We start from the raw sequence: 26,961 nt of genomic DNA, 5'->3' as shown, positions 1-26,961 counted from the left end.
CTCTCTCAAAAATAAATGTTAAAAAAAACCTTGATTTTCTCATGGGCTATAAATCCAATGACAAGTGTCCGTATAAAAGACACACAAAGGACACAGATAGTAGAGATCATGTGAAGACAAAGGCAGAAACCACAATGCTGCAATCACATGCCAAAGAACACTAAGGATTGTTGGCAGCCACCAGAAGCTGGAAGAGGCAAGTAACGGAGGAGGGGTTGAGAATACAACCAACACCTTAATCTGACTTCTGGTCTCCAGAATTTAAATGAATTTGTTGTTTTAAGCCACCCAGTTTATGGCAATTTGTGACAGCAGCCCCTGGAAACTAACATAAAATATTATACTACTCTGCTTTGTATATATTTTGGAATTTCTGTAACTTACACGAAAATTTTAGTGGCATATTCTTCATGAACCGAGGCGATGGCAAGGTGAGAGGCTCCAGAAGCCTCTGGATTCACGAGTGGAGCCAAAAGCCACAGACATCATGTGAGGTCCTATCGCCAGTCCCCCCCAAGCCCCCCCCCCCCCCACTAGGCCACTCCTGCTCCTGGGACCCTCATGAGTATGTCCAGCTCAGGGTCTTTACATGGATCATCCAGATGGCCCCTGCTGCTTCACGCTACCCTGTAGCTCTCCACTCTCCATGCCCCTGCCTGACTTGTTCTCAGGCTGCCCCACTGTGGTGTGATGGATTTCTCTCCGAAGGGTGTTGCTTGGGTGCATGCTGTCGGGTCTTCACGAACATTCTGTGTAAAACCCGTACCACTGTCCATCCCCAGTCTGAGATGAGTTCTCAGAGGGCCTCTGACTTTCCAGTCACAGCAGCATCAAATCTCCCGAACCTTCCCTATGGCTAAGGTACAAGCCAGCAGGTTGGGCCTGCCTCGTCCTACACACAATATCAATATCAGGCCTCAAAATGTCCTTGAGCTGTCAGGTTCCCTCCGAGGGGACCCCAGGAACACTGTCCCTCACATTCAGCCTGACAGTGGGCTTGTCCTGACCACACGGAGACAAATGTGGTAGTGTGGCACACAGACTTTATTCTGACCCCTCCCTTCCTCCTGGGTCCAGGTCTATGTCCTGATCAGTGAGTGGGCTCACTCAGCACTCAGAAAGACCCTCTTGCGTGCGGTGTTGGTATACGGGTGCCAGCGCCACTCCACATCTGCGGTGGCCTCCTGCTCCAGCGTGCCCAGGCGAATCATATACACTGGGGGGATGGAGATTGGCACATTGTCATCTATACTGCCAGACTCCCTCCCCATCCCTGACCAGAAGTAGAGTAAAGCCCCAAACTCACACTTCAGTTCAAAGCGAGGCCCAACCTCAGTCAGCTCCACACTGCGGTGGTTGGTCTTCCTATATACGTGGTGCCTGGGGCGAGGGGAGGCAGGGCAGGGATGAGGGGAGACAGGGAGCAGATGTGGGTCGACAATAAACAGCAGAGGGACACAAAAGTCAGGACACCATTCTAAGGCCAGCCCATGGACCCACCGGAAGGAGATATAATCATCTTGGTTCGCAAAGGTGATGACCCGGTGGCTGTCATCTTTGGGCACAGGGAACAGGTAACGGAGTATGTCAGAGACCTGGGTCAGAGGGAAGGAGAGCGGCAAATGCCCAGCCTGGAACTCCCTGCCCCCAGCCCTCACCCTTTGGACCCAGACTCACCCGCTTGCCTAGGCGGGAGGAGAAGCCATGCATGATGAGGTGAGGCTTGGCCTCTGACACGGTTCCCAGGTCAGGGATGTCATGCCGCATGACCACATTGCACAGTGTGAAGTAAGCAGTGGGGCCGAAGGGCAGGTGGCTGACAATGAACCCCACTGGCGGGGCCAGGCAGGCCGTCAGAGACCCGCTCTGCTCTCAGACGGTCACCCCAGCAACCCCAGCAGACACCTTGGTGCCTGCCCACCAGACTTACCAGGTGTGCCTCGATGCTCATGGACAACCAGCAGGTCAGTGACCCCGTTGGCTTTGCAGGCTCGCACCAGTGCCCCCACCTCATGCCGGCCACGGTTCATGCGCTGGGCACCCGGGAACACCAACTTCAGCTCCTGCACACGAACACACTCCAATTAGGACTGGGGCCACTAGTGCCTTAGCATCTCCCACTTGCTCCCCACTACTGGTACCTTTGCAAACATCTTCAGGCGAGAACTGGGATCTCGAGAGGTAGTGATCATGACCTTAGGATCCTCAACCCCTGCCCATCGATATTCATCATCCATGTGGTTGGTCACACCTGTCAGGAGCATGAGGGGCAAGAACAGGACATCGTCTTGGGAAGTAAAACGCTAACTTGAGGGAGCGTGAATCTGTCTAGAGCAACACTGTCTGGTAACACCTTCAACAATGAAAATGCTCCACACCTGCACTGGGCAGGAAGGTGGCTCCCCAGCCACACTGATCACAAACACAAGTGTGACTGAGGCACTAAGTTTTTAAATATGATTTAATTTTAGTTCATTTTAATTATATTTATCACACAGGGTTAGTTGCTACCATACTAGCACAAGTCCAGATTGTTAGGCCAAAGGTAACAGACTCCTTTCCCTCATTACAAAAATTTATAATGTCTTTGATACCTTTAATATCTGTTGAATAACGCAATGAATGAAACACGTGGATGCCAAGGAAGTACCAGGAGCTGGGGACATGGCAGTGAACAAAATGGACACTGTCTTGCCCTGGCAGAGTTCCTATTCTAGTAAGGGAAACAACAGACAAAACAGAAAGTGGGATAATATTGTATGTGTTACATAAATGGAATGAGGAGCAGTAAAGAAGAGCTGTTCTGAGGTGCCATCTGTGCAGAGCCATGAGGGCACTTGGGAGAGTTTTGGGAGCAGGAGCTGCAGAGCCTTTCCTTCAAGGTGTCTGAGGAATGACATGGAAGCCAGCAGGCTCAAGTGCAGGGAGAAAAGCTGGCTCAGTATCAGGAAAGTTCACCTTCACCACCGGCATCATCAAACTCCAGGGATCCCTGTAAGGCCAGAGCCTCCCTGCGTAACTCCGTAGGAATCAGGCGGTTCTCTGCAGGGGGAAGACAGAGGGGCTGAGTAAGACACAAGCATGGATTCTTCATTTGAACAACACCGTGGCTTACAAAAACTGTACAGACTTGATGAAAAAGTACCTTTTTACTCCTTTCTGTGCAGAAAGAAGATTCATGATTTTTTGGCAGGAGGAAGGGAAAGACAAAACAATTTGTCTTACATGCCAACCCGTTAACAATGGTTACAGGTTGTTTATTGTTCCTGAGTTTCATGGTTTGAGGGCTTTCTAAAAATATTTAATCGCAAGTATATACTGTTTTTGTAATTAGAAAAAATTAACAAACTAATTTTTTTAAAGAATAAATCCAGAGTGCTCTGTACAAAGGTGGACCAGAAATCCTGAAACCCTCTGATAACAAAACTGCTAATCTTGCAGGGTCTGCATACTCAGTGTAGAGCCTGAGGTGGGACTGGAACTCACAAACTGTGAGATCATGAACTGAGCTGAAGTCGGATGCTTAAATCCGACTGAGCCACCCAAGTGCCCCCAAACTGCTAATCTTGATGCTTTGGGTCAGAGGTTTCTTCTGTGAACTAAAGCTGTATTTGGCAGAAGGGCTGGGCTGTAGGCAGAGCTGAAGTACAGAATATGAACATGCCCTTGGACCCAAGATTTCTTTCCAATATGCCCTGGAGAAATACTTGCACATGGAAGAAAAGGTTCATAGCAGCAGTGCTGTTCTTAACTGCCCCAAACTAAAAATAAGCTCAATACCAAGCACAGGGAAATGGGAGCCCCCACTACACTCAACTGATCTTAGAAACAATGCTGAGTGAAAATATAAAGCTGTGAAAGAATACATACAACCTAAAAATTACATTTAAAACTAAAAATCGAGCCATATGATTTAGGGATACAAACAAGCATGACATAAGCACAAAGAAAAACAAGGAAACGGTTTATTTTCAAACACTATTCAATGTTGTGGTTATCTGAGTTGGGGTAAATATTCTTGAATTTCAATATATTGAGCATTTTTAATTTCTAATGTGGGCAGATAGGTCACAAGTGTTTAACACAATGCTTAATGCAAACATATATATACAAAACATATGCACTTTCTGTCTAAACCATAAGAAAATCAAAGTGAATTTAAAGTAATTAGAGGTATTAAGCTAAAGTACTATCAGAATAGAAAACAAAGTTCCATCCACACAAGAACCAAGAAAATAGGGATGGATACGGGACTTCCCATTAGGCATGTGTAACACTCTTCATTAGTATGACAAATAAAAAGCATAGAAAATACTTTTTTTAAAAAAGTGGAGAAAATACTGCAAAGTTAGATCCTAATTAACAACTCAAATAAAATTAAGTTCTCTGCAATTTAACAGTTTTAAAAAGCAAGGGAATCATAACAATGCTAAGACAGTGAGATATTCTTGCTACCTTGTACTGAAGGTAGCAAAAAGAAAAATAAGGGCGGTGGGGGCGGAGGTAAAATATCTATAGGACAACGTAAAGAATTTAAATTTGGTAAGAACACACTGTAAACAAAATTAATAGGCAAATTGTAAAATCTGGATACTGCAGCACAAATGTAAGTAATTCATACCATCACGGAAGGGGCATCTGCAAACCAACAGGAGACCCAACAGGCAAGGAAAACGGCCCAGTGTTCTTAGCCACACTAAGAAATGCTAATAAAAGGGTTTTATTCCGTTGGGTTTTAAAATGCAAACCAATGGTCTTCATAATGACACATTTAGAGCTGCCTAGGGGCGGCGACAGGCATACCTTCGAGCGCGCGCCGAACCTTCTCTTTCTTCTCCTGGGCGGCTCGCTGCGACTCCTCGCGTGCCTTGCGGTACAGGTACTCCCGGCGAAGGCGGGCCTCACGACGCAGCTAGGGAACAGCGGGTCCGGTCGACCTCTTTCTAGCCACACACGCCCGGGCCCCGAGGGCCACCCGCCCCAAGTCCAGGAACCATCCCCAGCCCTCCGCGAACCCCCAACATCAAAAGCAGGAGCTCAAACATTCCTCCTACCATTCTGAGCGCGGCTTCCACGTGGGTCCCGGAGAATCTGCCGGCTCAGCCCGCGCAGCTCCACCCTCGATTCTGCCCTCAACCAAGAACGTAGCCAGAAGCTTCACTAGACTCTGCTACTGCTAGAAGCGCCCAATGCTAAGATGGTGAAGGGTGGGGTGGAAGTCGCAAGGCGATTGGCCAGTCTGGAAGCGCATGCTCACTGGAGCAGCCAATAGGCTGGCGTCAAAGTGTTGTCCCATAGGATAGCAGTTAATAAAGATGTCAGTGTGTGGCTTCGCTACTTATCACTGCTGTGCAGGATGCCCAATTTTAAGATGACGAACTGCTAAAATATTCATAACTGGCGGCCTTAAATGACCCAGCAACTGTAAAAGCAGCACAGCGGTAGACCAGAGGCTCGCCTCCGGGTTCCGGGAATTGAAACCCCTCCTCCCTTAAAATGGCTGCCTCGTCCATCGCCACAGCTATAGCCCTACTTTTAAAATGCAGCCATCGCCAGAAGGAACTCAGAACTACCCATAATTCTAGCCGACTGTTCGGTAGGCTGGCCTACTTCAGAGAAGCCGACTAATCAGTTCTGTGCCGCTGCTCTAGGCGCGCTTGCCTTTAGAAGCGACTACCCGGCTACCTCTAAACATCCGGAGACTAGGCCCACGTCTGGGAACGCCCCTTGAAGGCGGGTCTCGGGGGCCTATTGGCTGTCATGCCGGCATGGCGAACGGCGATTGGACGACCTGGGAAGAGGCTGGTTCCAGACCTCAGTTCCTTGGGCCCATGGCTGCGCCGGACCTACGAGCGGAGTTGGACTCGCTGCTTCTGCAGCTGTTCCAGGACCTGGAAGAACTGGAGGCGAAGCGGGCGGCACTGAACGCTCGGGTGGAGGAGGTGGGAGGCTGGGGAGGGAGGGCGAGAGGGCATGCGGAGGTAAACTGAGTTTCACCGCTCTCCTCTCATCTCAGGGCTGGCTCTCGCTTTCCAAAGCTCGCTACTCTATGGGTGCCAAATCGGTAGGTCCCCTGCAGTATGCCTCCCTCATGGAGCCCCAGGTCTGCGTCTGCACCAGGTGAGGAGCTGTGCATGCTGGAGCGGGTAGGCGGGCAGGGGTCCAGGCTGGGGCCTCCAAATGTCGATCCTACCTTCTCGTTCTTCAGCGAGGCCCAGGACGGACTCCAGAGGTTCTGGCTGGTGAGAGCCAGCGCCCAGACTCCAGAGGAGGTGGGGCCCCGAGAGGCAGGTGGGTCCCCCTCCCTCCCCCGCTTCTTCCCGCCTGGGCGCCCTCCCGATGTCAAAAACAAAATGTACAGGATAATTGAGGAGATGATTTTATTAAGGGTGTTGCGATGGAGAGAGCGGCCCAGATTGGAGGATCAGAATGTCTCAGCAGGGTAGACAAGTTTTAGATAAGGTCCTTTACAGTTGTGATAGTTTTGCAATCAGGGTAGGTTTCAGTCAGTTGGACAGAAAATGTTTATATGTCTAACTACCTTAGAGGGACAAAATTCTAATCGCAGTCACTTATGAGAGGAATGGGGAGTTGGAGGTTCTGTCTGGCCTTTCAGCATGTTCAGGCAAATGAGAAAAGTCAGTGTGTCGTTCTGTCACAGGTTAACAAGGGAGTCATTTGCTGATGTTATGAGAGTCTTGAGAAAGAGTGGTCAGGGCCTCTCATCTGAGTCACAAAGGGAAGGGTTGTTCTTTATGGTAAGCTGCTTTCTGGAACATAAATTGTTGGGGGAATTTTCCAACCATCGGTGTTTGTCAGGATCATGAGCTCAGATCAAGTTCAACATTGTCACTGAGAAGACAAGGAATACTTAATGAAACCCCCAACCTCCAGTCTTTCTTTACCCAGCTTTGCGAAGACGCAAGGGTCTCACCAGAACCCCAGAGCCAGAGTCCTTCCCAGCCCTCCGGGACCCTCTGAACTGGTTTGGAATCCTGGTTCCTCACAGTCTACGGCAGGCCCAAGCCAGCTTCCGGGAGGGTGAGTGGATCCTCTGTCTCCTGGAAGGACTTGAGCACTAATGCCATGCCACAGCTGGGCTTAATCTGCAAAGGATTTTCCAGGATTTCTCCATCAGACTTTTGTCGTACACCTGCTGTTTTTTCAGAAAGCATTTACTGGCTGTTGGTAGTGTTCCAGGCCCATGCTAGGTGCTGGGGATACAGCAGGAAACAAAAGGGATAAACACCCCTCATGGAATGTTTATTCTGTTGAGGGGAGAAAGAGAACATGCAAGTAAATAAGTAAGCCCTATACATAATACCAGGTAGGGGATTGTTATGAAAAAATAAGATAGGGTACAGTGGATGGAGTTGGACAGGAGTGGGCTAGAGGAGTTATTTTATGAAGGGTGGTCTGGAAAGGCTTCTCTGAAGAGATGGAGAGAACTTTGTGGGTGATCTGGGGGATTGGTGTTGTTGGCAGAAGTATTAGCCAGGGCAAATGCTTTGAGATGAGATGGTGTTTGAGATGGCAGAGAGGAAGCCAATAGGTTGGAGTGGAATTAATGCAGGGGGTAATGCCAGGAGCTGAGGTCAGAGGGGGGCTGGGCCAGGTGATTTGAGGCTGTGTAGACCCTGATGAGGACTTTGGCTCTGAACAGAGGGAGGTGCACTGGACCCACAGAGTGGTAGGAAAGTTGTGGGTACTGGGTGGGAAAAGACAAGAGCAAAGGGAGGAAGCAGGTGCCAGGGAGCAGCCATGCTTGAGATACAGGTGAAGGCTGTGAAGGAGGGGGTAAGTGGTGGGAACCTGTATGTTTTGAGAGTAAAAGCCATAGGATTTGCTGATAGATCAATTTGAGAGTAAGGGAAGGAGTGAAGAATGAGCCCCTAGATTCCACCTGGGGATTCCACCTGAGCCAGACCACCTGGGGACTGAAGCTGCCCTCACCTGTTGTGAGAGGGCTGCAGAGTTGCAGCCAAGGGTAAAGTCAGGAGTTGGGTGTGAGTATGTTCCCAGTGCTGGGTGGTGGGGACTTTGATCAGGTGTCTGGGCACATGCAATCTGGAGTCTGGAAGAGACCTGGCCTTGAAAGAGCGATTTGGGAGCCCACTGCATGACACTGGTGTTTAAATTCTCAAGCTGCTGACACACGGCATTAAAGCTGAGATCAGCAGAGGGCCTTGGAGTGTGGAGAGGAGATGGGAAGAGATAGGGGAGAAACCAGATGAGGAGACTGAGAAGCAGTGCTGAGGCAGGAGCATCACCCAGAGGGTAAGGGACCCCAGAAGAAAAGAAGAGAAAGTGCTTCCTGGAGAGAGGTGATCAGATGCATGGCCAGCTCTGCTGTTAGGCAGGTAGGCTGAAGACTGAACTGGCCAGTGGACTAGGCAGCACGGAGGACCCAGATGACTCAATAGAGGCGTCAGGCAAAAGCCACCTCGATGTGGATCCAGGACGTGGAGCACTCTTGGAGGCAGAGAATACAGATAGAGGGAGAGAACAGTGAAGTACTGTGATAATGAAGGAAAGAAGGAAGGAAATGAGGACATGCAACAGTGTTATGATCTGTGGATTTTTAGTTCTTGATGGGTGACAGTAAGGGGGTCAAGGAGGTCTGTTGAAGAGGTAGAATTTTGTGTGTCTAGTGAAGTTCTGAAGTAGCCAATGCAAGGCTCTTCCTGGAATATTTTAGGAGTAGCATGGAGGCCAGAGTTCTGGAGCCTTTCCAGTCCCTGGGGATGTCCCCTGAGTCATGTGTCACATCACAGATACCATGGTGACAATCGTATCTCTTCATTTAGGCCTGCAGCTGGCTGCAGACATGGCCACCCTTCAGATCCGCATTGACTGGGGTCGAAGCCAGCTCCGGGGGCTCCAGGAAAAACTCAAGCAGCTGGAGCCTGAGTCTGCTTGACCTGTGACCAGAGACAGAGGAGTGAGCGCAGCTGTTCCTTCATGTGGCTGGCTACCTTATCTCAGGCCTTCCTCCTTCACAGATTGCCCCTGCCCCTATTCCCAGCTAATCCCTACTACTTAAAATTTCTCTGGTTTGCATGTTTTCAGCTTTGTTAGATGTGAAAGTTTGAAGAGGCAAACTGAGTAATGTTGAAAGTCACTACTGTGAAACCACTTCTAGGCTTGTATTCTCCTAGGACACAGTCATGTGGGGCAGAGGGCAAAGTTGTTAGGTTAGTTCATATTAGTAAATAACCAGAACATCCTCGTGGATATATCAGCTGCAGTTTCTTTACAAGATGCAATACTATCCAGCTAGTGGCAGGGAAGGGCAAAAAATAGGTGCTTCAGTTTCACTAGATTCTCAAAACTGATTTTGATGTAGGAAAAAAAACCAAACATGGATAACAGATCAGGACAGCATGATTCCATGTCAATAAAAAACACAAACACCTGAGTAGATAGGCAGTCCTTGACAGGTTTTAAGCCAGAAAGTAAAAAAGATTTGACTTAGATTTTCAAGGGAACTCTAGGAAGGGAACTCCAGGAAAAGACCTTTCAGATTTTTAAAAACCTCCTCTATCTTTACAGGAGTGAGACCAACCCTCTTTTAATTTTTGAAGGTCCAGTTGTATTTCCTGTGATGGGAACTGTGTCCATGCTTCATTTTCCTGCTGGGTTGTTGGTATTTTTAGCAGTTTCCAGGAGGTAATCTTTATGTTTGGGGAAAATTAATCCTTTGTTCATATACGAAATATAAATATTTTTCCCAATTTGTCTTTTAACTTTCCATATGGTGTTTTTTTAAAGCCTTTATTATAAAATAAAACAAATTAAACTGCACAAAATAATTGACTAGCTTAATGAATAACTAAGGTGAAAGCTGTAGTAACCATCACCCAGCTCTTGTATTTTTCTTTTTAGTCAGTTTTCGTAATAGAGTTGAATTGATCAATCAGCTGTTTTATGATTTCTGGACTTGGGGTTGTAATTGATGTGATAAAGGAATTCTCCAGTGTTTTCCTCAAAAACTTTCAGTTGAGGTACGGAGTGAATCTTGCAACCAATTTGTCTTTTCTACCATAGGTCTACATACATATATACATTATGTTGATTAATCCACCCCTACCGCTTTGAGATGCCACCTTTTATTCTTTCACTTAATCCCAGTGTGTACCCCTACCATATTTTGGACTTCCATTGTTTCATTGATCTTACTGTCAGTTAATAATCCTTGAGCCTTTCACATATACTTTAATCGCAGTGGTCAGATTTGTGATTGGATTGGGGAGAATGTTTTGTTTTTGTTTTTGCCACTTTGAGCTTAAACTGTCCGTGAAAAGCCTACTGGAAGCACTCAAAAGTAAAGTAGAGAAATTTCAGAACAAAATACGGCTGCTACCAACGAAGAAGCTAAAATAAGATACCACAATCCGTTTTTGCTTTTCACGGAAAAGATATTAACGTGGAACTCCGGTCCTAGAAGGGGTCCTTTATTTTAGATGTCAGTAAATGACCGTTTATTGTTTGGAGTTGGGCTTCAGGTGTGCCTGCAAACGCGGACTGTGAAGACCGAAACGCCCGGCAATCTGCCCTGGCTCTAGTCCTTTAGATTTCCGGGACCAGGAGTTCCCGCCCCTGAGGAGGCCCGGATGTTCCCACCCAGGCCGAGTCTTGAGAAAGGGGTCTTGAAACTGGGGCTGGTGGGGCTGCAGTCAGAGCGAATCTCCATGGGCGGAGCGAGCCCGGTAGTGCGCCGCTGTTGTGTGGGGGTGCACATGACAAATTGATAGAAGTGATGTATACAAGATGAGAGGCAGGTTGGTGCTGACTCCCATATGGTCTAGCGGTTAGGATACCTGGTTTTCACCCAGGCGGCCCGGGTTCGACTCCCGGTATGGGAAGAGAGGTGTTTTGTTTCTTCAATTGGCTGGAATTTTGTTTCTTCTGCCAGTGGAACACCTCAGATAGCATTGGGCATTTCTCTCTATTTAAACCTGGAGAAATTGAGGCCCAGGGAGCTCTGGGCCCCAGCTTTCTGTATTTTGAACGAAGTGTCAATTTTCACCATATCAGTAACTGTTTTCTCTATCAGCAACTTATTAATTATAGAAGATACCATATACATTATAGAAGTGAATACTATTATATTTAAATATTAAATAATATTTAAAATATTCAAAATTTATTGTCAATCTCAGTGGAGGGTGACCACTGTCTGGCCCCTCCCACACACCTCTGGGTAAGGACACCCTCCAGGAGGAAGGAGGGGCTGGGTGGAATCAAGACACTTGCAGCCTCTGCTCCAGAGACAGTGCAGAAGCTGGGCTGCAAGGGTTGGAGCTGAGTCTCTGGAGGAGCACGGGATGAAGTGCATGAATGGTCTGGAGAGAGCCAGTTGGAAGAAGTCTCTGACAATTTAACTTTCTCTGGTCTTGTGGCCGCTTTGTTTGCCGAATGGTCCAGTGGTTAGAGTTCCGTTTTTTTTTCACCTGAGCAAGCCGGTGTTCCCCCTACCCTTTATGAAAGTTACTTAAAACTTTAAAATAACCCCTCACTCAGCCCCCCCCCCCCCCCCCCCCGCAACACGTGCACAATGCCCATCAAAAACTACAAACATGAGTCACTAAATGCCTTCCTCAATTTTCCACCTCCTTTTCTCTGGTTCACTTAGTCAATCCAGGGAGGTTATGTGCAGGTCCTGCCTTCAGGAGTAGACCACTACACTAGTTTATTCATTCACACATTTTGGGGGGAGAAATTATTTCTATTATCATATTACTTTAAAATATTACATGTTAAATATTAATATATATAAATAAAAATATATAATTAATATAATATTAATATTAACATATTACATGTTAAAATAGATACAATGGAGTTTGGAAGTCATCACTCCTGTCTTCACAAGAAAAAAAGCTGAATAAACTAAAATTTAACAACTCACATATCTGTAAATAGACTAGAAATAGCCAATCAGGTGAATGCTGGTTTTCCTCAAATGAAAACTGAAAAGAGGAAGAAAAAGATTTTGCCAGTTGCAACAGTTTGCTACTCCATTTGGAATCTAGGCATGGATCCACCGGCCATCAAACTCAGAGTCAGAGCCCTCAGGAAAACCGGAAGAAATTCTTTAGAGACAGCAAAATAACCACACAAGTCCCCCCCATCACACACACCACAGACACTCCTTATTTACCACACTCACACACACACACACACACACACACACACACATACATACACACCACATGCACTGCCCAGCTCATACATGTCACACAGAAACACACGTTCACCACACCCACACCAGACACATACCGCATATACATCACATATATACCACACACATGCACACATACCCTGCATATCAAACTTCCATCACATATACACATACATATAGTACACACAGTCTTGCTAATACACACCACACATACTGAACACACAGGCATACCATACATATACTAGAAACACACCAATATATACCACATACATACTACACAAAATAGCACACCCTCACCAATCATGACACATATACACCACAAATATTGCAAATAGCACATATATAACACATGTACCACATATATGCCAAACATTCACATGATATATAACTCAGAAACAACAAATACACACACAAATGCAAACCAGCAAATCTGCAAAACAAATATCAACACCACACATATCCATACACCATACGTAACACACACACACACACCCGCATATGCATGGCACACATACACAACACAAACACCACACAAATACCACACACAGCACGCATGTCACACAAACACCAAATAAACACACACTGCACATGGAGAATAAACATACCAGAGATACACCACCATCACAACTCACATCCCATACATACAGCACACACGAACACACATAAACCTCTTATATAGCACTGATACACCATGCACACTCCACACGCACCACACGAATACCATTAGCACACACACACCACACATATGCCACACATATCATACATATAAAACACAGAAAAACACTTAAATCACAACCACTTTAAACAGACGCCAGACACACCACACATATAACCATACACTGACACGCCACACATTTACCAAACAAGATATCACATAGATATACCACACATGCATCACACAATAACCACACATACAGAACACTCACTCCACAAGTAAAACACACCAAATAAACTGAACAAATCCATACCACACACTGCACATGCCATACATATACCGCAACACAGCACACACATCACATATACACCGCACCTATATTTCACACACACATTCTGCATACTCACAACACAAAAGGAACTGTTACATCATGTGTATCCTGCACACGCACCACATAGTCTGCCTTCACACAACATGCATCACAAATATACCAAATATACAGACTACATCTATACTACAACAAGCCACACATATACCACACACGCAGCACATATCACACCTTCACCACACATACAATACACATATACCACAAATACACACACAAACACACTTCAAGTACAACACACACTATCCAGAGATACCACAAACACACCCCACATTCCCCACACAATAACCAGGTACTTATAACATTCACACACCCACACCCACACACACACACACACACACAATCTTCCACATGCAAATCAACACACAACTCATACAGCACTGCCACACCACCCATATACCCCATACACCACCCATATACCCTTCACAGACCACACATAGACTCCACACACACACACACACACACACACACACACACACACACACACTCCAAGCACATACATGACACATGCACTACACAACCCCCAACATATAAAATAACTATGCACCCAACACAACCCACACTTGACAAAAACACCATAAACACACCACTCACGCACACATCAGAGACACAACATCTACAGCATACAAACCACAGGCTGTACATACCATACACACAACACAAACCAGAAATACCAGAAACAACCCCACGAAACACAAATCAAATACATACCATGGAGACAACCACTATTATCATGCATATGCCACACTCAATGTACACACACATGACACAGAACACACACAGGCCAAATGTACACCACACAGATAACACACACACGAGATATATATTACACACTCCGCACACGGACCACACATTTACCCCACACACAACCTACACATACACCACACACAGGCAATGTGCATATTACACAAAGACTGCCACAAAACACAGCCCTCACACAGTCACCACAGACACACTACACATATTCCACACACAAACATACACTACACAAACACCACTCACACCACACATACGCAAAACTCACAAGAGGATACATGCCCCAAACACAACATAGCTACACTATTCATGCACAACACATGTATCATACACACGCACTACACGCACACATAGAACTATTAGGATGCACACACCACATATGTGTCACACACACAACCTGAACCCACACACCAGGTAACACTGCACATGCAGCACACACAGACTCCACACACCCTGCACACACACCACATCAACAACATGCCCACATGCAACACATGAACACATGTGACACTCACACTGCATACATAACACACATACAACACACACCACGCACATACGCCACGGACCCGCAAGCCAAGCATACACCACACACACACCACATACAACACCCTTTCACCACATACCACACGTACATTACACATTCAAGACGTATATTTCAGAGACACACACCACACACACAAAAGACGTGCAGACCTTACACCGCACGTACCACATGCACCATGATTTCCACATGTACGTGTGACACATCTACCACACACACATACCTCACATGCACCGATCCTCACCGTACAGATACTACACGTACCACATATACCACATACGCACACCGCACATAAACCACACAGATGACATACAAACCACTCAACACACACAGAACACATATTCCACACAAATTCCCACACATATTTGCCACCAAAAACGATACATAACCACACGAACGCCACACATAAGCCACCTGACACCACACATACACCAGGCAAATATTAGCACATGCACCAAACACTCACACACACACTGCACTGCTAACACATACAACACATAAAAGACACACAAAAAACCTCACACATACACTATATCTAAGTGTATACCACACACAAATCATAGACCAGCTTTTAACCAAAAATATACTGGGCACACACAAATAGCATGCGCACACTTCATATACACCACAAAGACCATACATGTCTCACATGCCATACACACAACACGCATATACCACACACACAATACACACATACGTGACACACATTTGCCATGTGGACGCCACACATACATGACAAGGAAGCCACATACATATCTCACAAATACCACACATACCACAGTCAAGCCACACTCACATAACACGCACATAATACACGCACCGTGCCTATATCACACACACCCACAAACACACACACACACACACCACAAGCCATATGGCACAAAATGAACTCAGCACACACACCACCCTCACACAAACATAAGCACTAATGACACATATAATGCACATACATCACACACGCTCCCCACCCACACACCACATCAACACCACACCCATCACAAAAATACCAAGCAAACACACATACCAAATATACACCACACACAACAAACACATTCATCTCTCACACTCACACCACACATGCAGCACACACCCCAAAGACACAGATCACACATACAACACACACACACAGAGCATGCCACAAAAATACCACCACTACACACACAAAACAGATACTTGGCAGACGCCTCACATATAACACTTCCACAAACACACAAGTGAAACCAAAAGAATATGTCACACACACACACCACGCATATGCCAAATATATACCACACATGCCACACACACACACAAAACAGTCAACCCACAACTCCACACATATACCATACAGCGCACTTTCACAACACCACACACTTACCATATACACACATAGTAAAGGTATATCGCACACTCAGTCACCACAGAGATACCCACACACACCAAACATACACCACACACAGACACCAAACACCATACATACATCACAACTGGCATTTAAATAAAAACTTTAAAAAACATTCTCTACTAGCCATAGGGAAAGGCCCCATACTTAAGTGCCCAAAGCATTACTGTGCTTCAAGTGACAGTCTTGTCCCTCATAGACATATGGAGTAACACTTTCCCCACCACCTCTCTGTGTAGATACTTGTGCTTTACTGCTGAAAAGTACCCTTTGCTGCAAGAGGGTTTTAGAAAGCTTCTTGGGGATGTGTAGTCAGAAGTATTCTTAAACCCTTGTGTAGAAGCACCAGGAAATGGCCTAGCGTTAGGTGCCTAAAAGTACAGTGGCATTATTCATGCAGCTTTCAGTGTAGATCCAGTAGGAACTTTTGTTCAAACCCTCTATATTTGCACAAGGCAGTGTCCATGTTCTTAACTCACAGAAAAACACTTTTCTTAAAGCATTTGTGAATTACCTTCTCAAAGGCAGGAAGAAGTGTGCTTACACCCATCTGTTCAAGCACTAGGGAATGTCCATGTGATGAGCTGCCTGATAGTTGTGTTCTGAGTATTTCAAATTCCTTTTAATACATATAATTACAAGTGTTCTTCCACCTGGTTGGATAAATGCTATGGAAGAGACTTCTTTTTGACCGCCTAACTATGCCGTGCTTAATACATCTTTCATTTGGCTTTCAACATGCATCTAGTTGGGTATTTTCTCTAAAATCTGTTTATTATCATAAGGGAATGGCCATGCACTTAACTGCCACAACACAATTGTGGCTAAGGCATCTTTGCGTTAGTCTCTTAGATTCATCCAGTAAGAAATGTGCTTAAATCCTTCTAAATGATCACTAGGGCGTGTATAGGTGCTTAACTGCCTGAAACAGCCATGCACTTGGTAAAATCTCCAAATATTTTTAAAATACATGAAGTGACAAGTGTTCTTAAATCTCTTTATAGAAACACTTAAACTTAATGGCTTAAAACTACCCTGTTTCAAGACTGGCTGATGACTTTCAATATATGCGAATAAACTCATCAAAACATTCTATATGAGGAATAGGAAGTGTATGGGAGATGCAGGAGAGAAACATCAAAGGAAAAGACTTCCAAAGGGAAGGGCTGGAGAAGGTGCAAGGCCTTAGGACATGTTTACACAGCTGAACGCGGCAGAGGCTCATAAGGAACGCCCAGAGCCATTAACATTGTCCAAGGCCGGATCCTCCTTCACACCTGATCCTTCCTAGTGTTATAGAAACCATTTAACTCGAAATTCAATCTTTAAAGGCTGATTAACACACTTGCTTAGCTGACTTTATGCACATAATCTTTAGCAATTATCCTAATAAAAAGAAGCTTCATTCTGGAGTCGGGGCCTCATTCCGACTCCATTATGAGGACCTTCACTTAACTGCACTTCGCGGACTCATCTTTTGCGACTTCGGCCATACTCCCTGCAACAGAACTGGCCAAGTGCTTCACTGCTTAAAAGTACAGTGTTCTTCAAAGGGCTTTCATGTAGAATTTCATGTACATGGAATAGGACCATTTGTTTAAATACTCCATATTTGTTAGAGGGTAATGGATCTGCATGTATCTTCCTAAAGGTAGAGGTTGTGTTTCAAGTGGCTTGCATAGGCCTTTTACACAGAAAAGATGCGCTTATAGTAAGGCACTAGAGGATGGACATGGCCTTAACTCCCTGAATCTGCAGTGTGCTTAAATTCAGTTAACGTTTTTGGTCAATGTTGGAGGAAGTGCTCCTAACTCCTGTGTATACAAACTAGGGAAGGGCCTACTGCTTAATTGCTTAAAGCTACTCACTGCTGAAAGTGTCTTACATGTACCTTTTCACAGACATCTCATTGGAACATCTGTTGCAACAGTGTATATGAGCAATAGGAATGGCCACGTGCTTCACTGCCTAAAACCACAATGTGCTTCAAGTGGCTTTCATTCCCCGCCTTAAAGGTTTTTTTTTTTTCATTTTCTTATTATTACTTGAAGTCCCTTAGTTAAAATACAATGTGATCTTAGTTTCAAGCATATAGTAGATTGACTCAACAATTCCAGGAGCACCACTCAGTGCTCATCATGACAAGCTCACTACTTAACCTGTCCCTCCATCCTGTCCACTCCAGTAACCAGTAGTTTGTTCTCTATAATTTAGAGCCTTTTTTTGGTTTTCCTCTCTCTCTCTCTTTCCCCTTTGGGGGTTATTTATATCTGTTTCACTTAGATCTCTGCTTGTTCTTTCATTTGGGATAAATTTCTCTGTCTTCTCACTTTCTCAAGTCTCCGTGCCTGTTTCTATTCCAAAAAGTATGTGTTCACAATACAGAAAGGCCATGTGCTTAACTGCTGGAAAAAACTCTACCAGAAGCATCTTTGAGTTAGTTTCTTAGATTTTTCCCATAAGGAGGGGGCTTAAATAATTCTGTATAAGACACAGGAAATGCCTATGTGGTTACGTGCCTGAAAAAGCTGTGTGCTCACTGAGGATCCCATTCACTTGTAAGTTCATGCAGTAGGAAGTCTTGCTAAACTTCTTTGTATACATAGAATGGAAGGGCTTTATGCTTCATGGCCTAAAACTACACTGTGTTTAAAGTGTCTTGAGAGACTGTCTAGACATTGTTCCAATGGCCTTGATCGTAAGAGCCTAAAATTGCACTGTGCTTAAAGCAGATGTCAATTAGTGTTTCAGATGAATGTAGCAAGGAGTGTTTTTAACCTCTCTGTAAACTCTAGGGAGGGGGTTTGGGCCTAAGTGTCTGAAACTCCATTGTGCTTATAGTATCATTCATGTAGCCATCACCTACACAGCATAGGATCTCTTGTTGAAACACTCTCTATTAGCAGCAGAAAATGACTGTGTTCTTAACTGCCTTTTACAAAAGGAGCTTTTGTTCAAACATTCTGTTAGCAAAGGGAATGACCATGTGCTTCTCTGCCTAATTGTGTTTTGTGTCAAGCCTAGTTCAAAAAGGTTTTGGATACACAGTCATAACTATTCCAATTCTGGTGTAGAAGCACTGGAAATGCCCTAGCTCTGAAGTATCTAAATCTACATGGTGGTTAATGCATCTTTTGTGTCACTTATAATGGACATCTAGTATAAACTTTTGTTTAAACCCTGTGTTTTTAGCCTTAGGGAATGTTTTTATGTTTAATTGAGGACAAATGCTCAATTAATGCTTAAAGCATTTTTGAGTTAGTTTCTTGTATTTATCCAGTAAGAAGTGTGGTTAAATCCTGGTAAGCACTAGGGAATGCCCATGTGTTTGTTTAACTACCTGAAACCCTGTGTTCTCAGTGAGGGTTCCAAATGCCTTCTGAATAAAATGTTCTTAAACTTCATTAGATCAACAATAGGGAAGGGCCTTCTATCCAAGTGCCTAAAACTACACTGTACTTCAAACATTCTTTATTAGCCTTTACACTGATCTCATAGGAAACTTTGTTGAAACACTATATATTAGCAATAAGCAATGGCCATGCACTGAAGTGCCTAAAACTATACTGTTTTTCTTGTCACTTGCATGAACCTCTCACCATTTAGTAAAACGTGCACCTGGGGTGCCTGGGTAGCTTAGTCAGTTGAGCGCCTGACTCTTGATATCAGCTCAGGTTGTTATCAGTTGGTGGGATCAAGTCCCACATCAGACCCTGCACTGATAGTGTGGAGCTTGCTTGGTATTCTCTCTCCCTCTGTCTTTACCCTTCACACCTTCTCACACTTGCATGTGCCCTCTGTCTCTCCCTCTCTCTCTCAAAAATAAACATAAAAAAGTAAAAAATAAGTCTTTGTAAAAAGGTGCTCCTTATGTGTACTCCATAAATATTATAGAAATGCCTTGTCTTTTTTTAAGTTTACTTACTGAGAGAGAGAGAGAGAGAGAGAGAGAGAGAGGAGAGCATGCACACGTGGGGGCAGGGGCTGAGAGAAAGAGACAGAATCCCAAGCAGGCTCCACTCCATCAGCACAGATCCCAAGGCCATCAACACAGAGCCTGATGTGGGGATCGAATGCTTGAATTGTGAGATCATGACCTTAAACAAGATCAAGAGTCAGATGCTTAACCGACTGAGCCACCCATGTTCCCAAGAAATGCCTTGTCTTAACTGCCTTGAACTACAGTGTGCTTAAAGCAGCTGTCAACGAGCATTTTAGATGAATGTAGTAAAAAGTATTCTTAACCACTCTGTTTAAACCCTAGGAAAGAGCTTTGTCCTTAACTACATTGCACATTAAGCATCTTTCATGCAATGCCTGAAACAGCCAGCTTGCTAGGAGAATCCCTTCATCCTCACCATTGTCCAATTCTCATCTTTCATAAAGAACGCTGGTCTTCCATGTATCCATTGTCACCACTTTGCTAAATTTACAGGGGAAGTTATCCCTAGGGTCCATTCAGAGTTGGGCTCTGTGAGGAATATCCCCTGCTTGGAAGTGGGGAGTCTGGCGATGTCCTTGTAACTGTGGGGTAAATGTTGCACAACAGTCCCTTTGAATTCTGTTTCAGAACAATTTGGACATCCAGAGGCCTAGGCCATGTGAAGGTGCCTTGTGTAGGTTTGTGGGTAGGGTGAGCCAGAGGTTTCGGAAGGGAGCTGGTCTCTTTTCTGGGGTGAGTGGAAATTAAATTAGACATCTTCTTTCCAGTTTGATTCCATTCCCATTGAAAATGTAGAATATTGGCCCTCTTGGGGGCCCTCCCTTCCCTTCACTGTTTTTTCTAACCAGGTCTTTGCTCACACTTAGGAGCCATGGAGCTCTCACACACTCAGCCAGCACCCAGGAAGAGGCAGGGAGTTTCTACGTTGCTCCTGTGTTCAGTGAGAGTGACCAGTGACAAATATCCAAACAGAAGATGGTCTGTTAGTCCCTGGGCACGTGGTGCTTAGCCAGTTGTGCTATGGAAGGTGAAGGAGAACCAGCTTGCTTCATTCCCCTGGCTGCTTGAGATGCCCTAATTTTCACTAGCAGACAGTTCACACATGGGCAGTATGCTCCAGAAGCTGGTGAGTGCAAGAAAAGCCCTTTCCAGGAAGACAGTACCAGGTTCTGGCTCCAGATGCCTGAGCAACAGGCAGGAGCACCCAACAACTACAGCTCAACCACTGCTGTTTCCATACACTGATGGCAAAAGTGGGAAAAAGAGACAAAGCCAGGGATTTCAGGCTCCTGCTGCAAGAAGAATTCAGGACAATTGCTGACAGGGATCCCAGGTGTACCTTGTAGAGGGCTCGCTTTGCTTAAACTCTCAGGCTTTTAGTATTGGTAATACAGTCATACTGCTAGGATATTGTGCTGGGTACTTCATTTTCAACATTCCCCCCATTAACATCTCTAGGGAAGAACTCTGGCCATCTGTGGTTTCCCTTTATACACCATTGTCTTTTCTTGGGAAACAACGTTCTGCATGGAATCCAAACAGAGACAGTGTCTCAGAGTCATATTTTATGCTTCCAACTTGGGAGTCTGGTGGTATCCTTGTGACTGTGATATGGGTTTGGCATTGGGACTTTCTCAATTTGGTTTCAGAACTATGTGGACATACAGAGGCCTAGGGCATTTGAAGTTGCCCAAAGGAGAATGTTTGTATGTAGTCTAATTCAGAGGTCTGGGGAGGGAGCCAGGATTCTGCATGGGGTAAAAAGAAATGAAGATATTTATTTCCTTCCTGAAGGAGTATATGGACATCTAGAGGCCTGTCATTGAAAGAGGTCCAGTGGAGAATGTTTCTATGCTGGACCAGAGGTTGCTAGAGAGAGCTGACCTACTTTATGGGCTGAAAGGAAATGAAGTGAGACATCTGCTTTCCAGATTGATCCTTTTCCCATTTGGAATGTCGAGCTTTGGTCCTCCTCCTCCTAGCAATTGCCAACCCATTGCTGTGTTTCTAAATATAGTTTTATTCACATATAGGAACCATGGAATTGTCACTGACTCAGGTGGCACCCTGGGGTAGGCCACATACTCCCATTCTGTCCATGTGCAGAGTCTGATGTCCCAGAAGACAGGTATCCCTCCTGTCTCTGAGCCTTCCATACTTAGCAGGCTAGATATCATGGGAATGGGTAACCACATAGAGCTCCTGCCCCTAATTGATGGTGATACCCTCTTATGGAAGAGCAGACAGTCCGTGCTAGTGCAGCATGCTCCATGACCTCATCAGTGCACAAAAAGCCTTTTGAACAAATGGTGCACTTGGACCTCGTTCTCAACTCTTGATCATCAGATGGAAGCATATTCTTCATATCTCAGAACACTGCTGCCCTTACATGCTAATAGGATGGGCAGGAGCACACCAGAAGCCAAATTCCAATTCTCATCCTTCATGAATGACTATGGCCCTCAATGTATCAAGATTCATGGCATTGCTTTATTTTCCATCACGGTTTGACATGTGGCCCATAGAAACTCAGTCCTTCAGGGTACTACCTCCGTCTTCCTAATGTCCAATGTGGACTAGCCACTGTGACTGTGGGACAGGTGAAGGCAAAGGGGCCCTAGCATTTTGGTGTCAGGACCACATGGACATCCAGAACCCTAGGGAACTGGAAGGGTTCCAGCCAAGACCTGCCTGTGTGGAGGCTGTGCCAGACATATAGAAGGGAGCTAGCCCCCTGGCTGGGCCTAAAGGAAGAGAAAAATCTCCTTTCCAAATTGATAACATGCCCATTAGATGGAAACATTGAATGCACTTTGGTCCTTGCTGCAGCCACTCCCTCTCCCTTACTGTGTTTCTGACTGCCTCTTCATCCATCCTTAGGAATGATGGAGCCATCACTCACTTAGCTAGCAACTCTGGGTAGGCTGCAAACTCCCACGCTGTTCCTGTGCTCAGTGAGAGCTATCAGGCTCTACTCTACCAAAGGAAAGGGTGGTTGGTGCTTGTCCTTCTGTGCTATGGGGGGTGAAAAGGAGCCTGCTTGCCGCACCCACCTGGATTGAGTTGCATTCATTCTCAGAAGCAGACAGTATGCACATGGGCAGTATGAACTGGGAGGGGGTCAGCATTGGAAGAGCCATTGCCAGGAATTAGGGAACCAAGACCTTGTTGCAGATTCCTGACCAGGGGCCATCAGAAACCAATAACCCCAGGTCAAACATTGTTATCTTCCTCAACTGATGGGAAAAGTGGCAGGGATAGACCAAGCCAGAAATCACTGGCTCCTAAAGAATGAATGCAGGCTTCTTGCTGACAGGGCTCCCAGGTGTAGTCCCTCAGAGGGCCTAAGCCCACAGGTCTTTCTTATTCCAAATACAACCTGGTTGATAGGAGACTGCTCTGGGTAAGTCACTGTCAACTTTCTCCAGATCACATGTGGGATGAAGAACTCTGGCAGTGTGTGTCTCCATTGTCATACATTAGCACTTTTGATCAAAGAAGGTAAAGTATTCTGAGACAGTGTCTCAGAGTAATATCTTCTTGTTTCATCTTGGGGCTTTGGTGGTGAGCTTGTGATGGTGATAGAGGTACTGCATAGGGCCCTTCTCAATTTGGTTTCAGGATTATGTGGCCCTCTCCACACCCAGAGTGTGTGAACGTGCCCAGGAAGAATGCTTGTGAGTAGGCTAAGGCATAGGAAGTGGATGGATCCCTGTGTGGAACATGTGTGGAACATGGGGAAGGGAAAGTTGGGGTCGCCCTTCCCGGTTTCCCTCGTGCCCATCTGAATGCACTGTTTTGACTCGCCTTGTAGTCATTCCTCTCCCATTGCTGCTTTCCTAACTTGGTCTCAATTCACACACGGAGACCCTGTGTCTGTCCCCTATGCCAACTGAGATCCCCGGTTTGGAGGTGAGTTTCCAAACCTTTCCTGACCCAATGCAGGGCTCTCAGAGGCTGATGTCCCAGAGGACAGTTACACCCCCTGTCCCTGATCTTCTGGTGCTAGTCAGGATACAGTATCATGGGAATGAGAGCCATGTGGATCCCTGCCCTTAACGGATGGAGCTACCCTCTATTGAAAGAACAGACACTCTGTAAAAATACATCAGGCTCCATGACCTGATAAGTGTACAAAAAGTCTTTTGAATAAATAGTGCACCAAGGCCTCGTTCCAACCTCTTGATTGTCACATGGAAGCACATTCTTCATATCTCAGAGTCTCTGCTGCCCCCCTTGATGCATATGATGGGCAGAAACACACCAGAAGCCAAAGATCCCCTCTATTTCTTAAGGGAGAATGTGCGCCCCTTGGTCACAGGGCTCCAAAGGCATCCTTTTGCAGCACTCCTGGAGCCAAAGCCCACAAAAGGTGCTTCTGATACCTGAGCAAGCCAGCTTGCAAATACATTGTGCTAGTCAGATTCTTCTAAACATGAAGAACTATGGCCTTGTTGTATCCAGTTTCATGACACTGCTTTATCATCCATCAAGGTTCATTTTGGTGTCCATACAAATTCGGTCTTTCTGACTACTATCTCCACCTTGCAGATTTCTAATGGGGACCAGCCCTTATGGCATTGGGACAGGTAGAGCCAAAGTGGCCTTGGCCTGTAGGTTTCAGGACTACCTGGACATCCAGAGTCCTTGGACATCAGAAGGGGTCCAGCTGAGAGCTGTGTGTCGGGGGGCTGGGTCAGACGTTTTAGTGGGGAGCTGGCCCCCTTGCTGGGTCTAGGGGAAATGAAGATAAACATCTCCATTCCACATTGATCTCATTCCCATTGGATGGAAATATTGAACACCCTTTGGTCCTGGCTACAACCATCCCCTCTCCCTTCCTGTGTTTCTGACTGCCTCTTCTTTCACCCTTAGGAGTCATGGAGCTGGCACTCACTCAGCAGGCACCCAGGGACAGGCATCATATTCCCACTAGGAATGTAATCAATTATAGCCATCAGCATCAGATAGCCATCCCAAAGGAGTATAGCCCTCCTGTCCCTGGGCTTGGTGCTAGTCTGTTTGTAGCAAGAAGTGGGAGGTGGGGTGGGGGGAGTGGAGCCAGCTCGCCTCTTTGGTCTGCCTGATTGAGGTGCCTTCCTTCTGAAAATCAGACAGTTCACACAGGAGCAGTAGGCTCCAGAAGCTGGTCAGCACAGAAAGAGCCTCTTACAGGAAGAGGACATCAATGCCTGTCTCCACACTTTTGAGCCACAGCTGGGGCATCTCCCAGCTACAGCACTTTCACTGCTCACTCCATTGAAAGATGAGAAAAGCAACAAAAGTAGACCAAGTCCCAGGGCTCTCTAGGTCCTTCTGAAGGAAGAAGGCAGGCCTGGTGCTGACAGGGCTCCCAGATTGAGTCCCTAGAGGGCGCTATTGCCTAAACCCTCTGGTGTTTCTTCCCACATCCAGCCAGGATGCCAGGAGCTGGTGCTGGGCACTCTCTTCTCCATAGAATTCCCCTTCCAAGCAATGAAGAGCCCTGGCCCTCCTTTTCTACCTTGACACATCATTGCCCTTTTGTAAAAACAAGGTTATTCACACATCTCTTTAGAATCAGTGTCTCTGATTTAGAGGCAGTGTCTCTGCCTTCCACCTGGGAGTCTGGTCCAGTCCTTGTGACTGGGGGAGAGATCTTGCCACAGGGCTCCTTCTTCATTAATTCTCTGGGTTTCAGAAGTATGCAGCCATTCTGAGCTAAGGGATTTGAAGGGGCCCAGCAGAGGACGTCTGGTATTTAGGCTAGGCCAGAGATTTGGGCAGAAAGTAGGCCTCCTTCTGGGCAGAGACAAATGAAGAAAGCCATCTTTCCAAGTGTATCCCCATTCCCACTGGAAATGTCAAGCTTTGACCCAGTGGCGCCCATTTCCTTTCCATCATTGTGTTTCTCACAATGAATTTTTTTCTCCCTTAGGAGACATTGAGCTGTCACTCACTCAGCTGGCACCCCTGGGTAGCCTGCAAACTCCCACTCTGCTCCTGTGCTCAGTGAGAGCTATCAGGATCTGCTCTACCAAAGGAAAGAAGGCCTTGAGTCCCTGGGTGCTTGGTGCTTGGCCTGCTGTGCTATGGAGGGTCTAGGGGAGCCAGCTTGCCTCACTGACCTGGATGACTGAGGTGCCTTCATTCTGAGAAGCAGACAGCTTGCTCATAGGCAGTATGAGCCAGGAGGGGTCAGCATTGGAAGAGCCCTTGCCAAGAATGAGGGAACCAATTCCTTGTTGCAGATTCCTGAGCAAGAGCCCTCAGAACCCTATAACTACAGCTCAAACAGCGCTGCCTCCCTCAACTGATGGGAAAGTGGCAGGGATAGACCAAGCCAGAAATCACTGAGTGTAAAAAAGAATGCCAGCTTATTGCTGACAGGGCTCCCAGGTGTAGTGTTCAGGATGCTCCTGTGGCCTAAGCCCACAGGCCTTTCTTATTCAGGATACAACCTGATTGATAGGAGACTGCACTCGGTACTTCATTCTCAGCATTCTCCAAATCTCATGTCTGATGAAGAACTCTGGCAGTGTGTGTGTCCCAAGGCCACCCCTGAGCCCTTTTGTTTAAATAGGGTTTGGATGGGGATAATTCCCAGACAGCATCTTAGAGTAATATCATCTTTTTCAGATTGGGAGTCTGGTGGTGTCCTTATTATGGTGACCTCATATTTCCAGGTACCACAGAGTTGCACTGAAGTACCCTAGTCCTTCCTCTGGAGTCTGGGCCAAGGATGGACCTGGATTCAGGAGAAACCTACCAATTTCAGGAATTTCTGGCCCATATTTGGGCCTTTGAGCATGCAGCTAAGAAAATGGATGCTGGTGCCCCATGGCAGAGCTCTCTCTAACCTCTTTCTCCTTTCTGTCTTGTCACTTCCCCAGTGTCTGCTTTTTCTTGAGCACACCTTTCAGTGTGTGTGTGTGTGTGTGTGTGTGTGTGTGTGTGTGCCAGTGCACATGTGGGGTTTTGGATAGTAAAATGACCCCAAATGGAGAGCAAGTGGGCATGTTTCCTCCCAGAAAATTAAAGTCTTTCATTTCTAAAGCAAACATGATGGGAGGGATTTGAGCCAGGGCCTATAAAGGCAGAGCCCAGCTTTATCCTCTGGACTCTTCCCACCTCCTG

The 26,961-nt window shown here is 46.0% G+C and overlaps 2 protein-coding genes and 1 non-coding gene across 4 annotated transcripts; 2 read left to right on the top strand and 1 right to left on the bottom strand.

The window, feature by feature from the left end:
• Window positions 1–1,026: 1,026 nt before the first annotated feature.
• On the bottom strand, window positions 1,027–5,333 carry IMP4 (IMP U3 small nucleolar ribonucleoprotein 4). The gene is made up of 9 exons (XM_030307146.1): window positions 5,055–5,333; window positions 4,804–4,912; window positions 2,959–3,042; window positions 2,142–2,251; window positions 1,931–2,063; window positions 1,678–1,832; window positions 1,501–1,595; window positions 1,307–1,380; window positions 1,027–1,216 (listed from the first exon to the last, which is right to left on the bottom strand). Exons 1-9 carry the CDS (start codon window positions 5,055–5,057, stop codon window positions 1,104–1,106), a joined length of 876 nt encoding a protein of 291 aa, XP_030163006.1. The 5' UTR covers window positions 5,058–5,333; the 3' UTR covers window positions 1,027–1,103.
• A 349-nt stretch (window positions 5,334–5,682) lies between these two features.
• Window positions 5,683–10,219, top strand: CCDC115 (coiled-coil domain containing 115). Of its 2 annotated transcripts, none has more exons than XM_030307168.1 (5): window positions 5,683–5,942; window positions 6,017–6,120; window positions 6,209–6,291; window positions 6,910–7,041; window positions 8,808–10,219. In XM_030307168.1, the coding sequence occupies exons 1-5, from the start codon at window positions 5,769–5,771 to the stop codon at window positions 8,918–8,920; spliced, it is 606 nt and encodes a 201-aa protein (XP_030163028.1). In that variant the 5' UTR covers window positions 5,683–5,768; the 3' UTR covers window positions 8,921–10,219. The 2 variants fall into 2 exon arrangements, with proteins under 2 accessions (XP_030163028.1, XP_030163021.1); XM_030307161.1 differs by having other exon boundaries at window positions 6,895–7,041.
• Window positions 10,220–10,793: 574 nt separating this feature from the next.
• On the top strand, window positions 10,794–10,865 carry TRNAE-UUC. The gene has a single exon. It is a non-coding gene; the product is annotated as a tRNA-Glu (tRNA).
• Window positions 10,866–26,961: the final 16,096 nt, after the last annotated feature.

Source organism: Lynx canadensis, chromosome A1 (genome assembly GCF_007474595.2).
Source record: "Lynx canadensis isolate LIC74 chromosome A1, mLynCan4.pri.v2, whole genome shotgun sequence".
Lineage (NCBI taxonomy): Eukaryota > Metazoa > Chordata > Mammalia > Carnivora > Felidae > Lynx > Lynx canadensis.
This window is presented reverse-complemented; position numbering and strand designations above follow the sequence as displayed.

Excerpts from the sequence above, each read along its gene's own strand:
- CCDC115 (XM_030307161.1), top strand. The coding sequence starts at position 5,769 with ATGGCGAACGGCGATTGGACGACCTGGGAAGAGGCTGGTTCCAGACCT. Across the intron at positions 6,121-6,208 it reads CAGGTCTGCGTCTGCACCAG|CGAGGCCCAGGACGGACTCC; the intron begins GTGAGGAGCTGT and ends CTCGTTCTTCAG. Across the intron at positions 7,042-8,807 it reads CCAAGCCAGCTTCCGGGAGG|GCCTGCAGCTGGCTGCAGAC; the intron begins GTGAGTGGATCC and ends CTCTTCATTTAG.
- IMP4 (XM_030307146.1), bottom strand. Across the intron at positions 1,381-1,500 it reads GATGATTATATCTCCTTCCG|GCACCACGTATATAGGAAGA; the intron begins GTGGGTCCATGG and ends CCCTCGCCCCAG. Across the intron at positions 1,217-1,306 it reads GCCTCGCTTTGAACTGAAGT|TGTATATGATTCGCCTGGGC; the intron begins GTGAGTTTGGGG and ends CCATCCCCCCAG.